General features: G+C 39.3%; 1 protein-coding gene across 1 annotated transcript in view; it reads left to right on the top strand.

The window, feature by feature from the left end:
* The window catches only part of atp10b (ATPase phospholipid transporting 10B), a 47326-nt gene that overhangs the window by 16665 nt on the left and 11219 nt on the right, over nt 1-19442 (top strand). The window contains exons 8-13 of the mRNA XM_057849346.1: nt 893-1092; nt 5805-5963; nt 10663-11140; nt 11222-11322; nt 16244-16370; nt 16439-16623. Of these exons, the coding sequence (XP_057705329.1) occupies nt 893-1092; nt 5805-5963; nt 10663-11140; nt 11222-11322; nt 16244-16370; nt 16439-16623 (1250 nt within the window). The remainder of the gene's footprint in view (nt 1-892; nt 1093-5804; nt 5964-10662; nt 11141-11221; nt 11323-16243; nt 16371-16438; nt 16624-19442) is intronic.

The raw sequence follows: 19442 nt of genomic DNA, 5'->3' as shown, positions 1-19442 counted from the left end.
CTTGTACTGTACATAGATATAACTAGATGCAAAGGACAGACATGGCACTAAATGAGTTAGTAGACAGCCGCCATCTTAAAGCAGTAGACTTTTTGGGACGGCTCTGTTGTAGAGAACCTTCCTAGCGAACCTAAGTAACTTTTTATCTAAAATACTTCTAAATCGGCAAAATCTTGACTTGAATCTATCTTTAAATGATGAAACAGTTTTAAAACTTTCATATGTCGAAAGTAGAGAGAAGGGAACTAATGCAATAATGGGAGCAATTTTAACAACTTTTAACAGTTGATTCAGGGTAAAGGGTAAATTAGGGTAAAGAATTGGGCTCGGGCCAATTGTACCAAAAACCTTCACAAAAAACTTCACATAGTGTGGCCAATGTTTTTTATTTTTTATTTTTTTGGAGGGGGAAAAAAAAAAGTAATCATCACCAATTACTTTGCCAAGTAACTAATTACTCTTACATTCAGGTAATTGAGTTACTAACGCAATTACTTTTTGGGAGAAGTAATTTGTAACTATAATAATTACTTTTTTTCAGTAAGATTAACAACACTGTACACAATATGATCAATACAATACTCTATGCATCGTTGACCGGTTCTCAAATCTCCTCCCAAAAATGACATTGTAGTTCCACGAGTGACTACAGGACATCCAGACTGACAAAAATTATGAAGAGGAAGAAACAATAGCATTAAAGGAAGCTAAAAGCTAGGCTAACTGTTAGCTCTTCTGGAAATAATGCTGACTCATTACAGTATTCGACCGTGAAAATCATGAATGTTGTGTAAAATACAGAACTTCAGTGTTGTTATAATGTACAGTAATTCTGAGTTGTATTTGTTTAATCAGAGTAAAGCTATCATAACATTGTTTTCTGGAATTTCAGCCATCCGTTTGGCTGTTATTGATGAACCAGAATCTGATGAGGAGGTCATCTTTAACCAGCAGCCACAACCCGAAGTGAGTGGATGGTCTCTGGATGCTGAAGACAGCAGCCCCGAAGGCAGACAACGTCGCCATGAAAGCAGACACAAGAGCAAGTTAGCGGGAAATGCCCAGAGCAACGTGGCCTTCAGCAGTCCGCTGGTAGGAAGCGCAATCACTCAAGATTCTATTTTAGAGATGCTGGAGGGATCCACTGGGGCTTGTGGACTTTCTTAGTCTGATATTGTGAGGCAGCCAAACAAATTGTGAAATGGCCTTGACTGCGCTTGGCGTTCTAAGTAGGTTTCTCTAGGTCAGGTCATTCCTCCAGTCATAATAGCACTGATAACCTGATGATTCAACAACTAGCAGGTTCACTTCCCATCAAACATTGCCTTAAAAGGGTTTAATCATTTGGTAATTATGATACTTAATGAATAAAAACCAGGCAGAAACTACTTACTGATGTTTTCATCGATTACTTCGAGATTTAAACGCATGACCGCATAACTGACTGCACCTTGCTGTCCAAGATCAAGCATGAATAAGATTTCAAAATAACAGGTATAATATTCTACTTCTTCAACCTGATACCCACCAGCAGGCGCTATAGGACCATACCGGCAAAAACAAACAGACTGAGAGACAGTTTCTTTCCAAGAGCTGTCACCATGCTCAAAACAAGTTTGCACTGAAATTTCACAGTCATTGCACTGCTAATGCCACAACATTGTCACATGCATCTCTAAGTAATATGTTCTCAGATGTAATATATATATATATAACTAATATGTCTCAATCTGGGTACTGCATATGCAATATTTGCATTCTTACATTATAGCTGTATTGAGTTAATTCTGCCTACACTTATAGATTAGACGAATTTTTCTTTTATCCCAGACAATAGTTGGTGGTTTAATTTAATTACCTGTGACATTATCGCATTTTTGCTCTGTTGCATCAATATCCATGCACAAACTGTCATTTACACCATCATATCAAGTCAGCCATCTGCTTCATAGCAGAGTACTGTAAATTGTCATATAGAGTGGGGCAAAAGAGTATTTAGTCAACCACTAATTGTGCAAGTTCTCCCACTTAAAAATATTACCGAGGCCTGTAATTGTCAACATGGGTAAACCTCAACCATGAGAGACAGAATGTGGAAAAAACCCCAGAAAATTACATTGTTTGATTTGTAATGAATTTATTTGCAAATCATTGTGGAAAATAAGTATTTGGTCAATACCAAAAGTTCATCTCAATACTTTGTTATGTACCCTTTGTTGGCAACAACAGAGGCCAAATGTTTTCTGTAACTCTTCACAGGCTTTTCACACACTGTTGCTGGTATTTTGGCACAGCCCTCCATGCAGATCTCCTCTAGAGCAGTGATGTTTTGGGGCTGTCGTTGGGCAACACGGACTTTCAACTCCCTCCACAGATTTTCTATGGGGTTGAGATCTGGAGACTGACTAGGCCATTCCAGGACCTTGGAATGCTTCTTACGAAGCCACTCCTTTGTTGCCTTGGCTGTGTGTTTGGGATCATTGTCATGCTGAAAGACCCAGCCACATCTTGTCTTCAATGCCCTTGCTGATGGAAGGAGATTGTCACTCAAAATCTCTCGATACATGGCCCCATTCATTCTTTCCTTTACGCAGATCAGTCGTCCTGGTCCCTTTGCAGAAAAACAGCCCCAAAGCATGATGTTTCCACCCCCATGCTTCACAGTGGGTATGGTGTTCTTCGGATGCAATTCAGTATTCTTTCTCCTCCAAACACGAGAACCTGTGTTTCTACCAAACAGTTCTATTTTGGTTTCATCTGCCTTTGTTATTGTGGTCTCAGCTCTCTGTAGTTCATTCACTATGTCCCCCCCATGTGGTTCTGGGATTTTTGCTCACTGTTCTTTTTATCATTTTGACGCCACGGGGTGAGATCTTGCATGGAGCCCCAGATCGAGGGAAATTATCAGTTGTCTTGTATGTCTTCCATTTTCTAATAATTGCTCCCACAGTTGATTTCTTTACACTAAGCGTTTTACCTATTGCAGATTCAGTATTCCCAGCCTGGTGCAGGTCTACAATTTTGTCTCTGGTGTCCTTCGACAGCTCTTTGGTCTTAGCCATAGTGGAGTTTGGAGTGTGACTGACTGAGATTGTGGACAGGTGTCTTTTATACCGATAACGAGTTAAAACAGGTGCCTTTAATACAGGTAACGAGTGGAGCCTCGTTAGACCTCGTTAGAAGAAGTTAGACCTCTTTGACAGCCAGAAATCTTGCTTGTTTGTAGGTGACGAAATACTTATTTTCCACTCTAATTTGGAAATAAATTCTTTAAAAATCAAACAATGTGATTTTCTGTTTTTTTTCCACATTCTGTCTCTCACGATTGAGGTTTACCCATGTCGACAATTACAGGCCTCTCTGATCTTTTCAAGTAGGAGAACTTGCACAATTGGTGGTTGACTAAATACTTATTTGCCCCACTGTACGCGCTGTTATATTACTACTACAATACCAATTGCGGCTAGTCACTATGGCGAAGCTTTAAATCTCATGCTCTGTATAATGACAATCAAGGCTTTCGATTCGATTCGATTCGATTTTATTCTAGATAAAAACTACAGTGATCCCTCGCTACTTCACGCTTCAAACTTCGCGCCCTCAGTCCATTGCGGATTTTTTTTCAAATTAAAAAAAATACAGATGAGCTGTCCCGAGCCGATCGCTTAGTCTCACTCTCGCTCTCACCCTCCCTCTCCCTGCTCTTTGTTGGTCAGGCACTGCACTGGAGTTGCTTATTAAAGTTAATGATGTTGACAGATGTTTGTGTTAGATCTTGCCAGAGTCACGGACTTCAAAAGCGCCGCATGCGTCAATCATCGTTTAACTTGCTAAACAGTTGCTGTGTAGGTGTGTGTAGGTGAGCAGCTTGAGAGGATTTGAGTAGACTTACTATGAATCATTTGATAAAGTCAAGCATTTTCCTACTACTTTATTCTTGTTTAAAAATTATTTGGCTGGAAAGTAACATATTTTAAACTTACCATAATTATTACATTTGAAGTGCTTGAAAACCATTTATTAAAATATACTGTATGTATGGCAGAAAACACAGACATGGCTGCAAAAGCAGTTTCTGCTCTTGCACCCCTCTTTAAAATAAACTGCTGTATTTTAATTCTTTTATTCATTCATTTTCCATTCCACTTTTCTTCACGGGGGTCGGGGGGGGGGGGGTGCTGGAGCCTATCCCAGCTAACTCCGGGCAGTAAGTGGGGAACACCCTGTATTGCCTGTATAGCCAATCGCAGGGCACAATGAGACAAACAACCGTTCATGCACAAATACCAATGGACAATTTGGAGTCTTCAATCAGCCTACTACGCGTGTTTTTGGGATGTGGGAGGAAACCAAATTCCCCTGAGAAAACCCACACAGGCACGGGGAGAACATGTCGTTAAAATCATGGCGTCTTTATTTATGCTCTCTCATGCTCTCACCTCCAGTTAGGGTTTCGCTGTGTGCTGTATTTTTTTAAAATGCCCTCCTGTTCAAAAATTTTCTCCCCCCAGAAAATTGAGATGTTAAGCTTTCCAATGATGTATCACACATGCACTGGGACAATTTTGAAATTTGGCCAAATTGGGGGTCTCAGAGCAGAACTTCAAGTCACCTGAGTGTTTTCCACCATATACATTTTTTAAAATAAATTATACTTTAGCAAAATAAGAGGAAAAACATGTCTTATATGTATGTATCTCTTTCCAATGCTAAATTTGAATAAATACATTGAACACGTAAAGGAAGAAAAAAATATTAGGGGTGTGCACTACTTCGCGGTTTTTCACTTATCGTGGCGGGATCTGGTCCCCATTAACTGTGAAAAACGAGGGATCACTGTATTGTCAAAACACACACTTTTGTGCTAGCTTCTTCATCTGTTGGCTACTTCCTTATGTATGACAGAAAAATAGATGGATGGTTATCATTTTGTGGAATGAAATATTCCATTGATGCCAGAGTGACTTAAACGGTCTAATATATTTTGGTAACTGCACCTGTATCCATATCCTCACCGTATTTTTTGGGAGTTGTTTATGGCTCTTGTGACTGTCAAAAGAGCTTAACATTCGTACAGTTTTGCAACCTTTTTACCCTTGTAAACAACATTGAAAATTCTGTCATGAAAAATGTACTATTTAATAATTAGCTGATCTAATAAAGCCTATAGTAGTTTAGTGTTGGCTGGTGTAGTTTATAACCTAGGAATGATAAATATGTTGCAGAAAACTAGAAGTCAAGGCTTCATTTTTAAAAATGTTGACTCCCTAGAATGACCCTTATGTAGAAATGTGGAATGAAAAAATCTAGTTATGGTTTAAAACGGTTGCACTTTATTTCCCTAAATAAAGAATACTACGTAACGCGCTTTGCTGAATACTACTGTAAAAAATTACATTAAATTGTCATCCTTTGGTCAATAGACCTTTTGGGTTCAGCGGCCATTGCAGATGGTGAAACCGCAAGGCATCAGTGATGAGCACATTCATCTTGGCTCAAATCTGACCAAGTGTCCGTGACTGAACATATGGTCACGCTGGGCACCATTTGGCTCGGCTCACCGATGTCACATAAACGGAAACATGCACTATAGATTCATCGTAATAATATACGGTAGAGTAGTTAAGTGTTTGTAATTGTCTTAGATGGAAGACATCCAAAACAAACGTGACTTAGTTGAAACCCTCTGACCAGATTTAATGTTTGTCTATATGAACATAACGTATCAACCTTCTTAAAAATAATTATGGTTATATATTTATGATGTATTAAGACCATTTCACTTCACTTGCACTGTTGCACAGGAAACTGAGGTGATTCCAGACAGAATGCTGCTCCAGCAGGTCAACATCGCAGAGAGAAGTATCAGAAGGCAGAAGATAGATCCCCACCTAGACTTTTTTCTGGCTCTTGCCATTTGCAACACAGTGGTGGTTTCCATGGAAACAGCTCAGAGACAGAGGGTGAGTGTTGTTTACTGTCACTGTGGATGGGAAATAAAGATGGAAGAGAGAAAAGATGACACAAGGATTTGTTCTTTTAATAGGAATGCATTAATTTAGCGGCAATTACAAACTGTCCAGTACACATGGGCTTCCATGACATACTATTAACTCGTGTTGCAGCGATATTAATTTTTGGCTTTTGATAACAATTTCCACACTGTGTGGTATCGACTGATGCCTGCCACAATTTTGGATGGGTGCATCTTAAGTCCAATCCATTTGATGTGGAAGGGTTGGCAGCGAATGAATGAGCGGTCATCATTCGACGAGTGATGAACTAAGGTTAAACTTAATGCACAATTCCGATTTTATGTTGTATCTGTTTTTTTGGCGCGCCCATTCAGACTGCCTTTGTTCATTGAGCCTGTTCAAGTATCGCAGTCCGAGATGCGCTGTGCAAACTAACCGCATCAAAACCAATGCTGGCTCAATGGCATTCTGGGGTGATCATATTTCTATTTCCAAAAAGAGGACACAAATAACAGACACTGATAATCACAGTGTAGTCTTATATTCAAAGTTTATACGGATTAATAGCATGCACGCACTGTTTGTGCATCACGCACACATATACGGACAGTTTGCCCCGACTCTCGGCCGTGTAAGCAATCTTGAAATATTCCTCATTTGGAGCACAGATAACCCTCAATTTTATTTTATTTTTTTACTGTTGTCAAGCTCGCCTCTTCCCTAAAAGCCGCATTCGAGCTAGGCGCTAACACTAATGCACAGCTCCATCGTTAACGCAGCGCCCTCTCACTCTTTGCTGACTGATTGCTGCATGAATTCCGATTTGGGGACTTGACAGTTCAGATCGCAGCCACATTCTGGAAAATGTGGCCCAGATCGGACTTTAACCACATACAAAAGTGACCTAGATCGGATTTGAAATCACTTTTATGCAACCTGTCCCGTTCAGACCGTCAAGTTAAAAACATGAACATAATCAGATTCGTGCATTAAGACCTGCGGTATGAACCTAGCCTAATTGGTGGGAGGGTGCATCTTGGCAAGAGGAAGAACAAATTTTGTTTTTTCCCCTCATTGGCTGCCATTGACAGTGCTAGATGTCCAATCCATTTGAATTGTCAGTGAATGAAACGAACGTTGCCACTTAGACTGGCAGTGAACGTGTTAACATGTGATCTGTCAAATATAGTCGATATAAACAAACAAACAAAAAAAATCTATATCGTCTTCAATCTTGTTTTCAATCATTTCCAAATAAACAGCTAAAAAGAATTTAAATTTCACATTACATATACATACATACATACATATATATATACATATACATATGTATACGTTTACCGTATTTTCTGGACTATAAGTCACACTTCTTCCATAGCTTGGCTGGGTCTGCTTGTACTCAGGAGTAGGGATGTCCCCAAGCCAAGCGCTCCTATTTTAATGCATACATTGCACTACCCTCCCCTCACAATCCCATCACGATGCTGGGTGATGGCTGCCAGCCGGGAACCTGGCAGCCACAGTAATAGGGTGGTAGGTGGGTCCCACACTTTTTCCTCATGGCGTGGCTCCTGGGGTGTGGCCTCCCCTCTGCCTGGGCTGTCGGCCGCGGGAGTGGGGTGGGGGGGTCGGGGCTCCGATCTTGCATCGCCCCGTGGCAGTTCCTCGGCGTTCTCCTGGCTTCCTTGCTGGGCTGCGGGAGGAGGGATGGGCTGCGCTGGACCCCCCGACCCCCTGCCGGCCCTCCCTCCCCGGGCTGGCTGGGTGGGGGCCGTGGCCCTGGGTTGGCTCCCGCGCGGCTTCTCCGCCCGTCTGCGTGGCTGTCGCGCGTCCGGTGGGGCTCGCGTGCCGCGGGATGCGGTAGTGCATGCTCGGGTTGGGGGTCTTGGTGCTGGGATTGGCGATGGGGCGGCGTAGGGTTGGTCGCCAACGGGCTTACATTCATAAGAGATTCACATGATTACTGGGTTCTAGATCACAGAACTGATTTGTGTACACTCTACCTCTTTCAATCACTTAGCTTATAGACACCCCTGTCCCCCTCTTTCACTGGCCAATAGGCCCCCACATGGTGTAAACCGGAAATACATCTCGCTGATGATGGCACCAGCATATTAATAATTAGTCTAGATGTTCTATGTATTTCTTGTTGTTGTTTGTGTATGTGTTTCTTTTCTTTCTTCTCTTGTGTTGCTTTTCTTCTGTCCCCCCATAATCCCTTCCTGTTCGCTGCTTTGTCATAATAAAAAGGTATTTTGAATGATCACAATGGGAGTATATCAGATTCTCAATGTGAAACATTAAAACTGTTCAGACAACCCGGGCACTTAGACTTCCATTCTCTGTGTCAAACAGCTGAACAGGACAGGTTTTAAGAAAAAAAAAAAAAAAAAAAAAAAAAAAAGGAGTAGGGATGTCCCGATTGCATATTTTTGAACCCGAGTTTTGTTTGTTTTTTTTAAAAAAAAAATTCCAAACATGTTACTGTCCCACCCTACCGGCGTCATAATGGGAATTATTTTTAAACAAGAATAACATAGAAAAATGCTCGTCCTCATAGATTGAGTCCACTCAAATCCACTGACGCTTTGACGCTCACGTTGCTGAGAACAGCCTCTCACTTACACAATGAGCTTTCACAGCACACTTATGCAAGTTTATGAATGATTGACACATTTCTGCCCTTGATCATAGAGCTACCAAGCTTCTCTGGCAAGATCAAACCCACAAACCTGTCAATCATCTTTAACTTTAGGTACCAAACGCAAGCTGGACAGTTTGGCCGCACTGCTTAGCAGGAGGGAGGGTGAGATGCTGTGGCGCTGCTCGAGCACGAAGCACAAAATCATATAAAAACTAGGGCTGTCAAACGATTAAGATTTTTAATCGAGTTAATCACAGCTTAAAAATTAATCAATCGTAATTAACTGCAATCAATCGCAATTCAAACCATCTCTAAAATATGCCATATTTTTCTGTAAATTATTGTTGGAATGGAAAGACAAGACGGATATATACGTTCAACATACTGTACATAAGTACTGTATTTGTTTGTTATAACAATAAATCCACAAGACGGCATTAACATTAACATTCTTTCTGTGAAAGGGATCCACGGATAGAAAGACTTGTAATTCTTAAAAGATAAATGTGAGTACAAAATATAGTAATTTTGATAGTTTGTATATTGTGACTAAAAATTGCCATCTAGTGTATTTGTTGAGCTAAACTTAATGTTTGAATAGAGTATTTTTTTGCATAGCTATTTTTGATTGGGAATGCCAGATCTCTGCATTGAGCGCTTTTCTTTTTGTGAACATTATTATATTTTTGAGAGATAGGAATATTATTTTTGTTGTGCTTTCACTAAATGATACTGTAGCGACTTAAATGTTCTTAACTGCCCAAATGCATGATGGGAATTTGAGCAACCATGAGTCACAGTGGTTGCTGCAAATGGTATAACTTCTCTGCGTTGAGTACAATACATGGTGTTAGAAAAAGATAATCTTCAGTTATTCTTCCCCATGTCACTTGCCACAAGAGTTATAACAGTTGTGGAAGAGATCCCACCGCTTATTCCATTAAATTGCGCGGCCCCAATAAATGCCTGCGTTACCAATTCGCCCTTCTTGGTAATTGGCGGTGCTATGGACCGGCGATTCATGTAGGTTCGTTGTCGTCGGTTGGCTCGGTTTGTCCGATTTCCTCCTGAGGAGGACTGCGGCGTACATATAAACACCGAGAGGCGTTGGATGGCTTTTTGATGGGTACTTTTATTAACAAAACAAACGCATGTGAGGGACGCAGCACTTAAGCCTGCGCAAACTGCGCACTTTCTCTACTCTCCCGCTCCCTCTCTCGCTCGACCACTTTCTTCCTCACTGCTCAATCTGACAATGCCAGTCACATTGAAAATAACAGCGGCCCCCTTGGCGGGTGCCGGTAACACCTGCAACTTGCTTGTCTCTGCCCTTAGCTCTCAATATACTTCAAACGGCGCCATTGTAGTCTGTTCGCGGCAATGCTTGAGTGGGTCGTTCCGCGCATGTGTTAATTGTGTTAAATATTTTAACGTGATTAATTAAAAAAATTAATTACCGCCAGTTAATGTGTTAATTTTGACAGCCCTAATAAAAACATACAATATATTTTTTTTAATTAAAAACCTCATCCTTGTCACCCGATTCCGATCCACTGAAAAATGGAGCAATTGGGAGATCCCTACTCAAGGGGAATAAAAAAAATGTTAATTTGTTTTGTTAACAGATGCCTATTTATTCTGTTGTTCTCCATTTTACCATAATTCCTTAGATATATAATGTTTGTTCTTGGTGTCTGATAAATAGCATTTATACGATTTGGCCATCTTGAAGGCTAAATTCAGATTTACTGTAATTGCTTCTCTTGAAGTAAAACACATCTCTTGTTGTTTAAATTCTCCACTTCCCTCTGTGGTCAGTGCTAAATTGCTTCTAATTTGTCTTTGCCAGTTGCAAAGATAGCAAGCCTTTGCTAAATGGGCTCAGTATTAAAGGTGAGATTCACCGAGCAGTCGAGGTTATGTCCATTAATTTAGTTATTTTGGGAAGCCAGACAAATGGTAGAAATCCCTTAGTTGTGTTATTTAAGCTTTAGAACAGAGAGCTGATGATGAACAATTTTTTTTTTTTTTTTTCATACGCAGAAGTACACGGCCTCATTCCAGTCAACTAATCCATTGGACAATTTCTCCAACTTCTTGAAAAGGGCTGGCTCTCTTCGCAATGTATTTGCACCTAAAAGGGACCGAAGCTTATCGGAAACCACATTTAAAGAGGACGATTGCTTTGAAAAAGTGGACGACTCAGGAGATTTCACATCAAATGTAAAGACTGATGAGTCCAGTGGGGTGTACTATGAGGCGGAGAGTCCGGACGAGGCGGCTTTAGTGTACGCCGCCAAAGCCTATGGCTTCGTTCTGCTGAGCCGCACTCCTGACAGTGTGACAGTGAGGCTGCCGTCGGGTCAGATCCTGGTCTTCGAGGTGCTCGACACCCTTGCCTTTGACTCCAACAGAAAGAGAATGTCGGTGCTGGTGCGACACCCCATCACCAAAGAGTGCGTGCTGTACACCAAAGGCGCCGACTACTCCATCATGGAGCTGCTCGGTGCCCCGTATGCGGGTGAAGACACTTTGCAAATACTCGGACAAATTCACACCTGATATGAAATCATATGAATATTTCTCATCATTTTATTTCCAGAACATCTCAGAGGAAATCAGAAAAATATTGTAGCAGATACTCAGTTTCATCTCGATTCCTATGCTGAAGACGGTCTGCGTACGCTTTGCTTCACAAAGAAGGTACATGTGTCGATGTGAAAAGCTCGAAATTCAATTTGTTGAGAAACTGCGTGGGGATGCTTTGCTCTGCTTGTCGGTGAACTCCACTTCCTGTTGAATTTGGGTCACTTCCCGTTAACACATTCATGCACGAATTATGTTTGTTGGTTTATATTCCAAAATAATTTTCTTACATTCACATAAGCATGTGGTGGTATGATATTCTGACGCTTCACGGTATCACGATATTGCAATTACAGCTCTAAAATGTGTTACTTTGAGGTATCTGGTTTTTTTTAAAAAAAACTTTTTTTCCATTGAGCAGGATTTTTATTCTTCAAAACATATTAGCAAATTGGAACTTACGTATGTTAAGTTAAAAAAAATAAAAAAAATTTTTTTTTTCTTTAATTAAATATTCTTAATAAAATCAAAATAAAAGCAGTCCTTTAGGTAAGCCTAAAACAACAACCACAGCTCAACATTATTACCATCAGAACAAAAATAATTGAATTATTTTCCATAAAAATCACGTTTCTATGACCCGTATCATGTTTACATTATACACACACTTTCTCAACAGACAGTTGCCAGAGAGAAAAAAACACCACGTTTCACCACCGCTAGACACACTAAACACACTACAGTGCCTGACAAAAGTCTTGTTGCTTATCCATTTTGTAGAAATAATTGCTAATAACCTGACTTTTAATTATTCATTTGGTTTCAGAAATGGCTCATTTGAAAGCTAAGACCCTCCCAAATGATGTTGAATGTACAAAATATATTTGTTTCACTGAAAAAAGATTTATCATTTAATGAAGACGTAAAGGTCAAATTTTGGCAAGACAAAAGTTTTGTCACCTACAGAAAGTAGTGTGAAAATTGAACAAAAAATGTACTTCAAATACAATAAATATCAACAAATCTTAGCTGCCTCTTACATTTGTAACCATAAAAAGGGACAAATTCTGCAGCAGGATGGTGCTCCATCGCATACTTCAATCTCTACCTCAAAGTTCCTCAAAGCAAAGAATATCAAGATCCTCCATGACTGGCCAGCCCAGTCACCAGACATGAACATCATTGAGCATGTCTGGGGTAGGATGAAAGAGGAAGCATGGAAGACGAAACCCAAGAAAGTTGATGAACTCTGGGAGGCATATAAGGCTGCTTTCTTTGATGTTCCTGATGACTTCATCAATAAATTGTATGAATCCTTGCCGAAGCCTATGGAAGTCATACAATATATTAAATTTGGATCTCACAGCACCACTACTTAATTTGCTTATGTTATGTAACATATTTTTGTATTTGAAGTACATTTTTGTTCAATTTTCACATTACTTTCTGTAGGCGACAAAACTTTTGTCTTGCCAAAATTTGACATTTATGTCTTCATTAAATGATCAATCTTTTTTCAGTGAAACAAATATATTTTTGTACATTCAACATCATTTGGTACGGTCTTAGCTTTCATATGAGCCATTTCTGAAACCAATTGAATAATTAAAAGTCAGGTTATTCTACAAAATGGATAAGCGACAAGACTTTTGTCAGGCACTGTGGGGCTAACTCTCGTAGCTGGTGTGAAACGTCCATGACAGTTTACTAACCTTTAATTTTGTATAAATGCAAAATCATATTGGAGGTGCTGCCTCCTCAGCCACTACCCTCCGCAAGCATGTTTTATATGTCGGTTGGTCCTCCTCCTCTAAGTGTGTCTGTAACTTTTCTGTAGCCGAAGTATTCCCATACCACCGATTTCGTTTTCTTCGATGGGGGCAAATAGATCATGAGTTTTACCTCCTCCAGCCATCGTGTAGGACAGTATAACAGAAATTTTTTGCGGTTTTGAACCCGTGACGTTTTCATACCACGTTACACCTTGAAACCGGTGTTCTGCCAAAATCTGTACACCGGCGAAACGTCCTCCATTAGTCGAATTTTTACACCCAAAGTACTATTGTGCGCTCTAAACTTGTTTTGTTTAGATGCATACAGGCATACCGTACTAAAAAAATGCCTGAAGAAAATACTTAAATGAAGTTATATCAAATAACGACGGTTTGAATACGCTACGTGACTAATGTGGTCAACTGCTTCAAAGCTAACACAAAAAACACAATGGTTAAAAGTATTAGAGGGTAATACATGCAAAAAGTATCTTTGAAGCAGTGAAAAGGTTCTAAAAAAAAAAATAAAAACAAAAATAGTGATTACTCGCCACTTCCAACCGATGTGCGCATGCGTGCGGATGCTTGCGCAAGTGCGCTGAGCATTGTGTAGGACATTTCGCCGCGTAGTAAGGAATGGCCGAACACCGGTAATCGGCAAATGTCTGCATTCACATAGGACAGTGATCTCAAACCTGAGGACCAATCGCGGCCTGCGGGACAATATTTTGTGGCCCACATTTGAAATCCATCCAAATTGTGGTATTAGTGTTGCCCGCCTGTATTTTGCAATAGGCAATAAAAACAATAGAGAAATAATCTTAAATGAAATGAATGAATTAATTGAAGGATCTATTTCGAGATTTTCTTTTAATTTTAATAACTAAATTTAAAAAAAAAATACACAAATGAAAAAAAATCTATGAGTAATAAAAAATATTAGTATTTCTATACAAAATAAATGTAAACTTCAAATAAAATTTAAATTAATAAATCAAAACAATTTGTAATAATTGAAATAAAAGAAGAAGAAAGACATTCAAATTAGTGTGGCTCATGTGTATTTTGCTCTGGGTCTTTTAGTGATTTTTTTTTGTTTTTTTTTTTTGGTTTTGTTTGATAAATCTGTTATGACCTCACAACTCTTTGGCTGCCATTGACGGCAATAGACATCCAATCCATTTTAAGTTGGGATCATTCTATCCAATCCAGGTGAAATGAATTAGACATCTATTGCCGTCAACACGTATTTCAATATCAATTTACCACTTTTACTAACTACAACAACACATACTCAGTGACCTGGGCTGGTAGTGAATGAGTTAAAGGGAACCTGGGACTTAAAGACTTAAAGGTTCTAATAAGCCACAATTGTTCTCTTTGTTATTAGAAACATAAAATATTGCCATTGATTTAAAAATCTATAATACCTGTATTTAGTACGTTTTGACCTACAGAGGGCACCATATTTTATGCGCGAAATAGAGGCTCAGATTCCTTCTATGTGGCGAGACGTCCAACACTTGCGCACATCAGTTAAAAGCGGCGATTACTTACTATTTGTGCTTTTATTGAGTCTTTTATTACCTTTTCATTGCCTCAAAATACTTTATGCATGTGTTTCCCTCTCATACTTTTAAGCATTGTGTTTTCTTGTGGTAGTTTTAGAGCAGATTATTGATCTGTTGACCACATTTGTTGCGTAGCATATTTAAACCACCCTTATTAGATATTACTACATTTAAGTGTTTTCTTAAGGCATCTTTACTACGTATATTCTCTATGTATGCATCTGAACAAACCAAGCTGAAAACACACTGTAGTACTTTGGGTGTCAAATTCGCCTCTTGTAGACGTTTTGTCGGTGAAGCACATTTTGGCAGAACACGTTTTTTTTTTCTTCTCTCGTCTCGTCTCATCCCGCCTTTCCTGTTAATTTTGCTTTTGCTGCTCGTTTTGTGAAATATAGACAGTGCTGTCATGCTGATTAATGTTCCTCTCGGGTTCAAATTGAAAGGGTTGAACAGATGACATTTATGTTGCTAGCCATACAATGGAGGCCTGTCAGCGTAACCATGTGACGTCACCGCTCTGTGACGTCTACAACAATGGCAACCTACTAGCTAAACTAATTTTACAAATTGTCTAAAAACGAAAGTAAGGTTTCAATATCAAATTGTTTTAAGTCATAATAACCTTTGTCTTTTAAGAACTACAAGCCTTTCGATCCATGGATCCCTTTAAGCTAATGAAAACTTTCGTATCGATATCCACTGTAGGGAGCACTGTTAATTTTGGGTCACTTCTTGTTGATTCTGGGTCACTTTCTGTGAATTTGTCTGCATACATGGTCACTTCCTATTAATTCTGGGGCAATTCCAAGTATGGGTGTGACAAAATATCAAAATGGTGATATATCGTGATACTTTGTATCCCAAAAGGTTATCGATATGCTTCTGTCAAGAATCGAGATATTGTTTTAAAAAGGTATCAATGTTTAAAAAAAAAAAAAAAAAAAAAAAGGAATTATCAAAATGCTACCAAAATCTTCCACCATAAAAGTGTCTCAGTTAACTCTAAGGCTGCCATTGACAGTGCTCGACGCCCAATCCATCTAGACTGGGAACATTCATACAAAACCAGAGCATTCACAGTCATTCAGTCCGATTTTCGGGGCATTTACAGGTCTTTACAGGTCATTTCCTGTTGAGTTTGAGTCACTGCCTATTCATTTGGGTGATTCCCAGGTCACTTCCTGTTCTGTAACTCAAAATAAACAGGAAGTGACCCATAAAGTACCCCAAAAACAACAGGAAGTAACTGAAAATCAACAGGTAAATGACCTTAAATGGCCCAAAATTACCTCATTGACTCATTGGTTGCCACTGACGGCCATAGACGTTCAATCCGTTTGAAGTGAGAGGGATGGCAGCGAATGAACGAATGTTCATTCGCTGCCACCCTCCCAGTTCAAATGGATTGGACGTCTACTAGCGATAAACTCATTCCACTTCACAGCAGAAACTTGTTTTTCTGTTTATTAGTTGTTTGTAGAAAATCCTACAATGATTTCCTGACCAATGTATCAATAATCGTTGTATCGCCATATCGTCAGATCATCGTTATCGTGAGCTTTGTATTGCAAATCGTATCGTATCATGAGGTACCAAGAGGTTCCCACTCCTAATTCCAAGTCAATTCCTGTTGCTAAATGGTAAACGTATGTCTGCAATCGCCACAACTCGTTTTCGATTGGTGTGCTTCAGGTCGTGAGCGCCGAAGAATATAATACCTGGTCTGTGAACAGACAGAGCGCTATGGCCTCCATTGACGGCAGAGAGCAGCTCATTATGGACACCGCTGTGCAGCTGGAGACAAACCTCACCCTGCTGGGTAACAACGCATCCATCCGCATGTCTGTAAAACATACATCTATCTGTAAATCACACGACTTCCTGCAGGGGCGACAGGCATTGAGGACCGTCTGCAGGAGAGCGCTTCAGACACCATCCAGGCACTGCGGGAAGCAGGGATCAAGGTGTGGGTGCTGACTGGTGACAAGCCGGAGACGGCTGTCAACATTGGCTATGCCTGCAGGCTGCTGGAAGATGAAGACCTAGTGATTAACATGAGCTGCAATAGTAAGGTGAGGAGCCCTGTTATGACTGCTTATCTGCGCATCTCACCGGATGACACGGATAACCATTAGTGCTACTCTGTGATAACTCTTAACATTTAGAACCAGTGAAAATGCTTCAAATATATTTACATAAAAAGTATTTCACACAATATCGACAAAAGTGCAGCGCTATTCCTGTTTTAGAAGTTTTAGACAATTCTATGCTTCCTCAGTGTTTTAGAGGTTTTAGACAATTCTATGCTTCCTCAGGGCAGGGGCGAATCCACCAGGGTGTTATGGGGAGGCAACTGCCACCCTAAAAAATAGGCTACACATCCCAGTTGCCAACCCACTCAGGACCGATGAAAAAAATAAAAAGCTGCTGTCAATTGGACATTACTGCCATCAATTAAGTAGTAATAGTAGTACAGTGAGGACCCTAATAATAATAATTAGGGCTGTCAAACGATTAAAATTTTTAATCGAGTTAATTACAGTTTAAAAATAATTAATCGTAATTAATCGCAATTAATCGCATTTCAAACCATCTATAAAATATGCCATATTTTTCTGTAAATTATTGTTGGTATGGAAAGATAAGACACAAGATAGATATATACATTCAACATACGGTACATAAGGACTGTATTTGTTTATTATAACAATAAATTAACAAGATGGCATTAACATTATTAACATTCTGTTAAAGCGATCCATGGATAGAAAGGCTTGTAATTCTTAAAAGATAAATGTTAGTACAAGTTATAGAAATTTTATATTAAAACCCCTCTTAATGTTTTCGTTTTGATAAAATTTGTAAAATTTTCAATCAAAAAATAAACTAGTAGCCCGCCATTGTTGATGTCAATAATTACACAATGCTCATGGGTGCTGAAGCTCATAAAATCAGTCGCACCCAAGCGCCAGCAGAGGGTGGCAAAACTCCATAAAACACAATTAAGAAGTGGGCATTTCACTGTGCTGTCATTTAAATCTGTCTGAGCGGGGCATGTCCGTTAATTGCATCAAATATTTTATATTAATATAATATATTATAATATATATAATATATTTTATTAATTATAAAAATTAATTACCGCCCATTAACACGATAATTTTGACAGCTCTAATAATAATACTTCAATAAAAAAGATTGTATGAAGCTAAGCTGCTCAATATCAATTTGTAAATATCACTTGGGTCTTTTTGTAATGTCTACATATGATTTCTTTGCAAACTCTGACTCAATATCTGTACTCCAATTTGTTATAAGCACAATTACACATAATTCGATCAATGTGCAAAATGATGCGATTTTGTTATATATTTTTTTTCATTAAAAATGTTTTCACAACAAAACACATCAAATCTCATTTGTATTTTTTATTTCTTTAGGTACCGTATTTTCGCTACCATAGGGTGCACCGTGTTAAAAGGTGCAGGCTAATTTTCGGGTGATATTCCTGTATTTAAAATACACACAAGGCACACTGCATTATTAGGCACATGAAAAACATACGCTAGTATGCTCGCTAGCATGTGTGCTAGCATGTGCGTGATAGAATTTTTTTTTTTTTAAAGGCAGCGGGAGCAAAACTGAGTTCAATTGTGCTTCATTAAAGAATTTAACAAAGTGCTCATATAATTTTTAATCAATCCGCAAATCCACCAGTCTTCATCTTCTGTACCCGAATTGAATAACTGGGCTAGGTCTCCATCAAACAAGGCAGCTCAACTTTTCTTTAGGTAGCGTTTCCCTCCTAAAAATCTACATAGGTTGCAGTTTTTTTTGTTTTGCGTAGTTGATTGCCTGACTTTAAAATTGGCTTGGTAAGTGTGTGTCTCTTCGCAGTAGATGCCCTTTTCGAAACAATGTTGTTAAACCTAACGCACTCACTTGAACGTTACAGCTACTGGGAGCACGCCCCCTTTCGCACGCAGCCTTCTCCCTTTATGGTTCTCATGCAGCTTTCACTTACGTACACCTTTTCAAAAATTGCTCAGTCAGACAGACACATTTTAGTACTCAGTCCACACTATAGGCACAGATTATTAGGTGCACCGTCCATTTTTGAGAAAATATTTTACTTTTAGGTGCACCTTATGGTTTGTGAAAATACGGTAAATTGGAACTGATTATGTTAACTGCCTTAGTAATATGTTTTAAATCGATCGAAGGCCCTTGAATCGATTCGTACGGAATATCAAATAATTTTCTAAAGAATCGATAGTGTAATATACCATTGTGAAATATTTGCCACCCTCAAAAAGTTTCTGCCCCCCTCTTGCTATCCCATAAATTGTTTCTACATCCGCCCTTGCCTCAGGGTACGGAATTACGCCCATCAGGACGTAATGAGTTCATTGTAGAAGAACTTGAAAGCCCTGACCTCACCCACATTTAAATTTTATCAATCCCATTCATTCATTCTCAATACGGCTAATCATTGGGGTCACCAGTGAGCTGTTGTCTGCCCCAGCTGACTTTGGGCGAGAGGTGGTGTGCAGTGTGTCCATCACAGGACATAGACAAACAACCATTCACACTCACATTTACAACTAAGGACAGTTTAGTATTCAATGAACTGAACACACATGTCACTCATCATCTCATCATACTATAATTAACACGATTTTGTCCGTCTGACTTAAATGCACTGTCCTCAAAACTGGTGGGAGGGTGCATTTTAGGCAGAGGAAAAACGAGTTTATGCTTTTTAATGAATCAACAGCACAACAATTAACCCTTCCGCCCCAAATTTCTGTGCTTTTCAGGAGTGGGCCAATTATGTTATCTGATTTACAGGCATTTGGGCTGAAAAGATTATTTGTTTGTTGCCGTAATG

Source organism: Corythoichthys intestinalis, chromosome 11 (assembly GCF_030265065.1).
Source record: "Corythoichthys intestinalis isolate RoL2023-P3 chromosome 11, ASM3026506v1, whole genome shotgun sequence".
NCBI classification, from domain to species: Eukaryota; Metazoa; Chordata; class Actinopteri; order Syngnathiformes; family Syngnathidae; genus Corythoichthys; species Corythoichthys intestinalis.
This window is presented reverse-complemented; position numbering and strand designations above follow the sequence as displayed.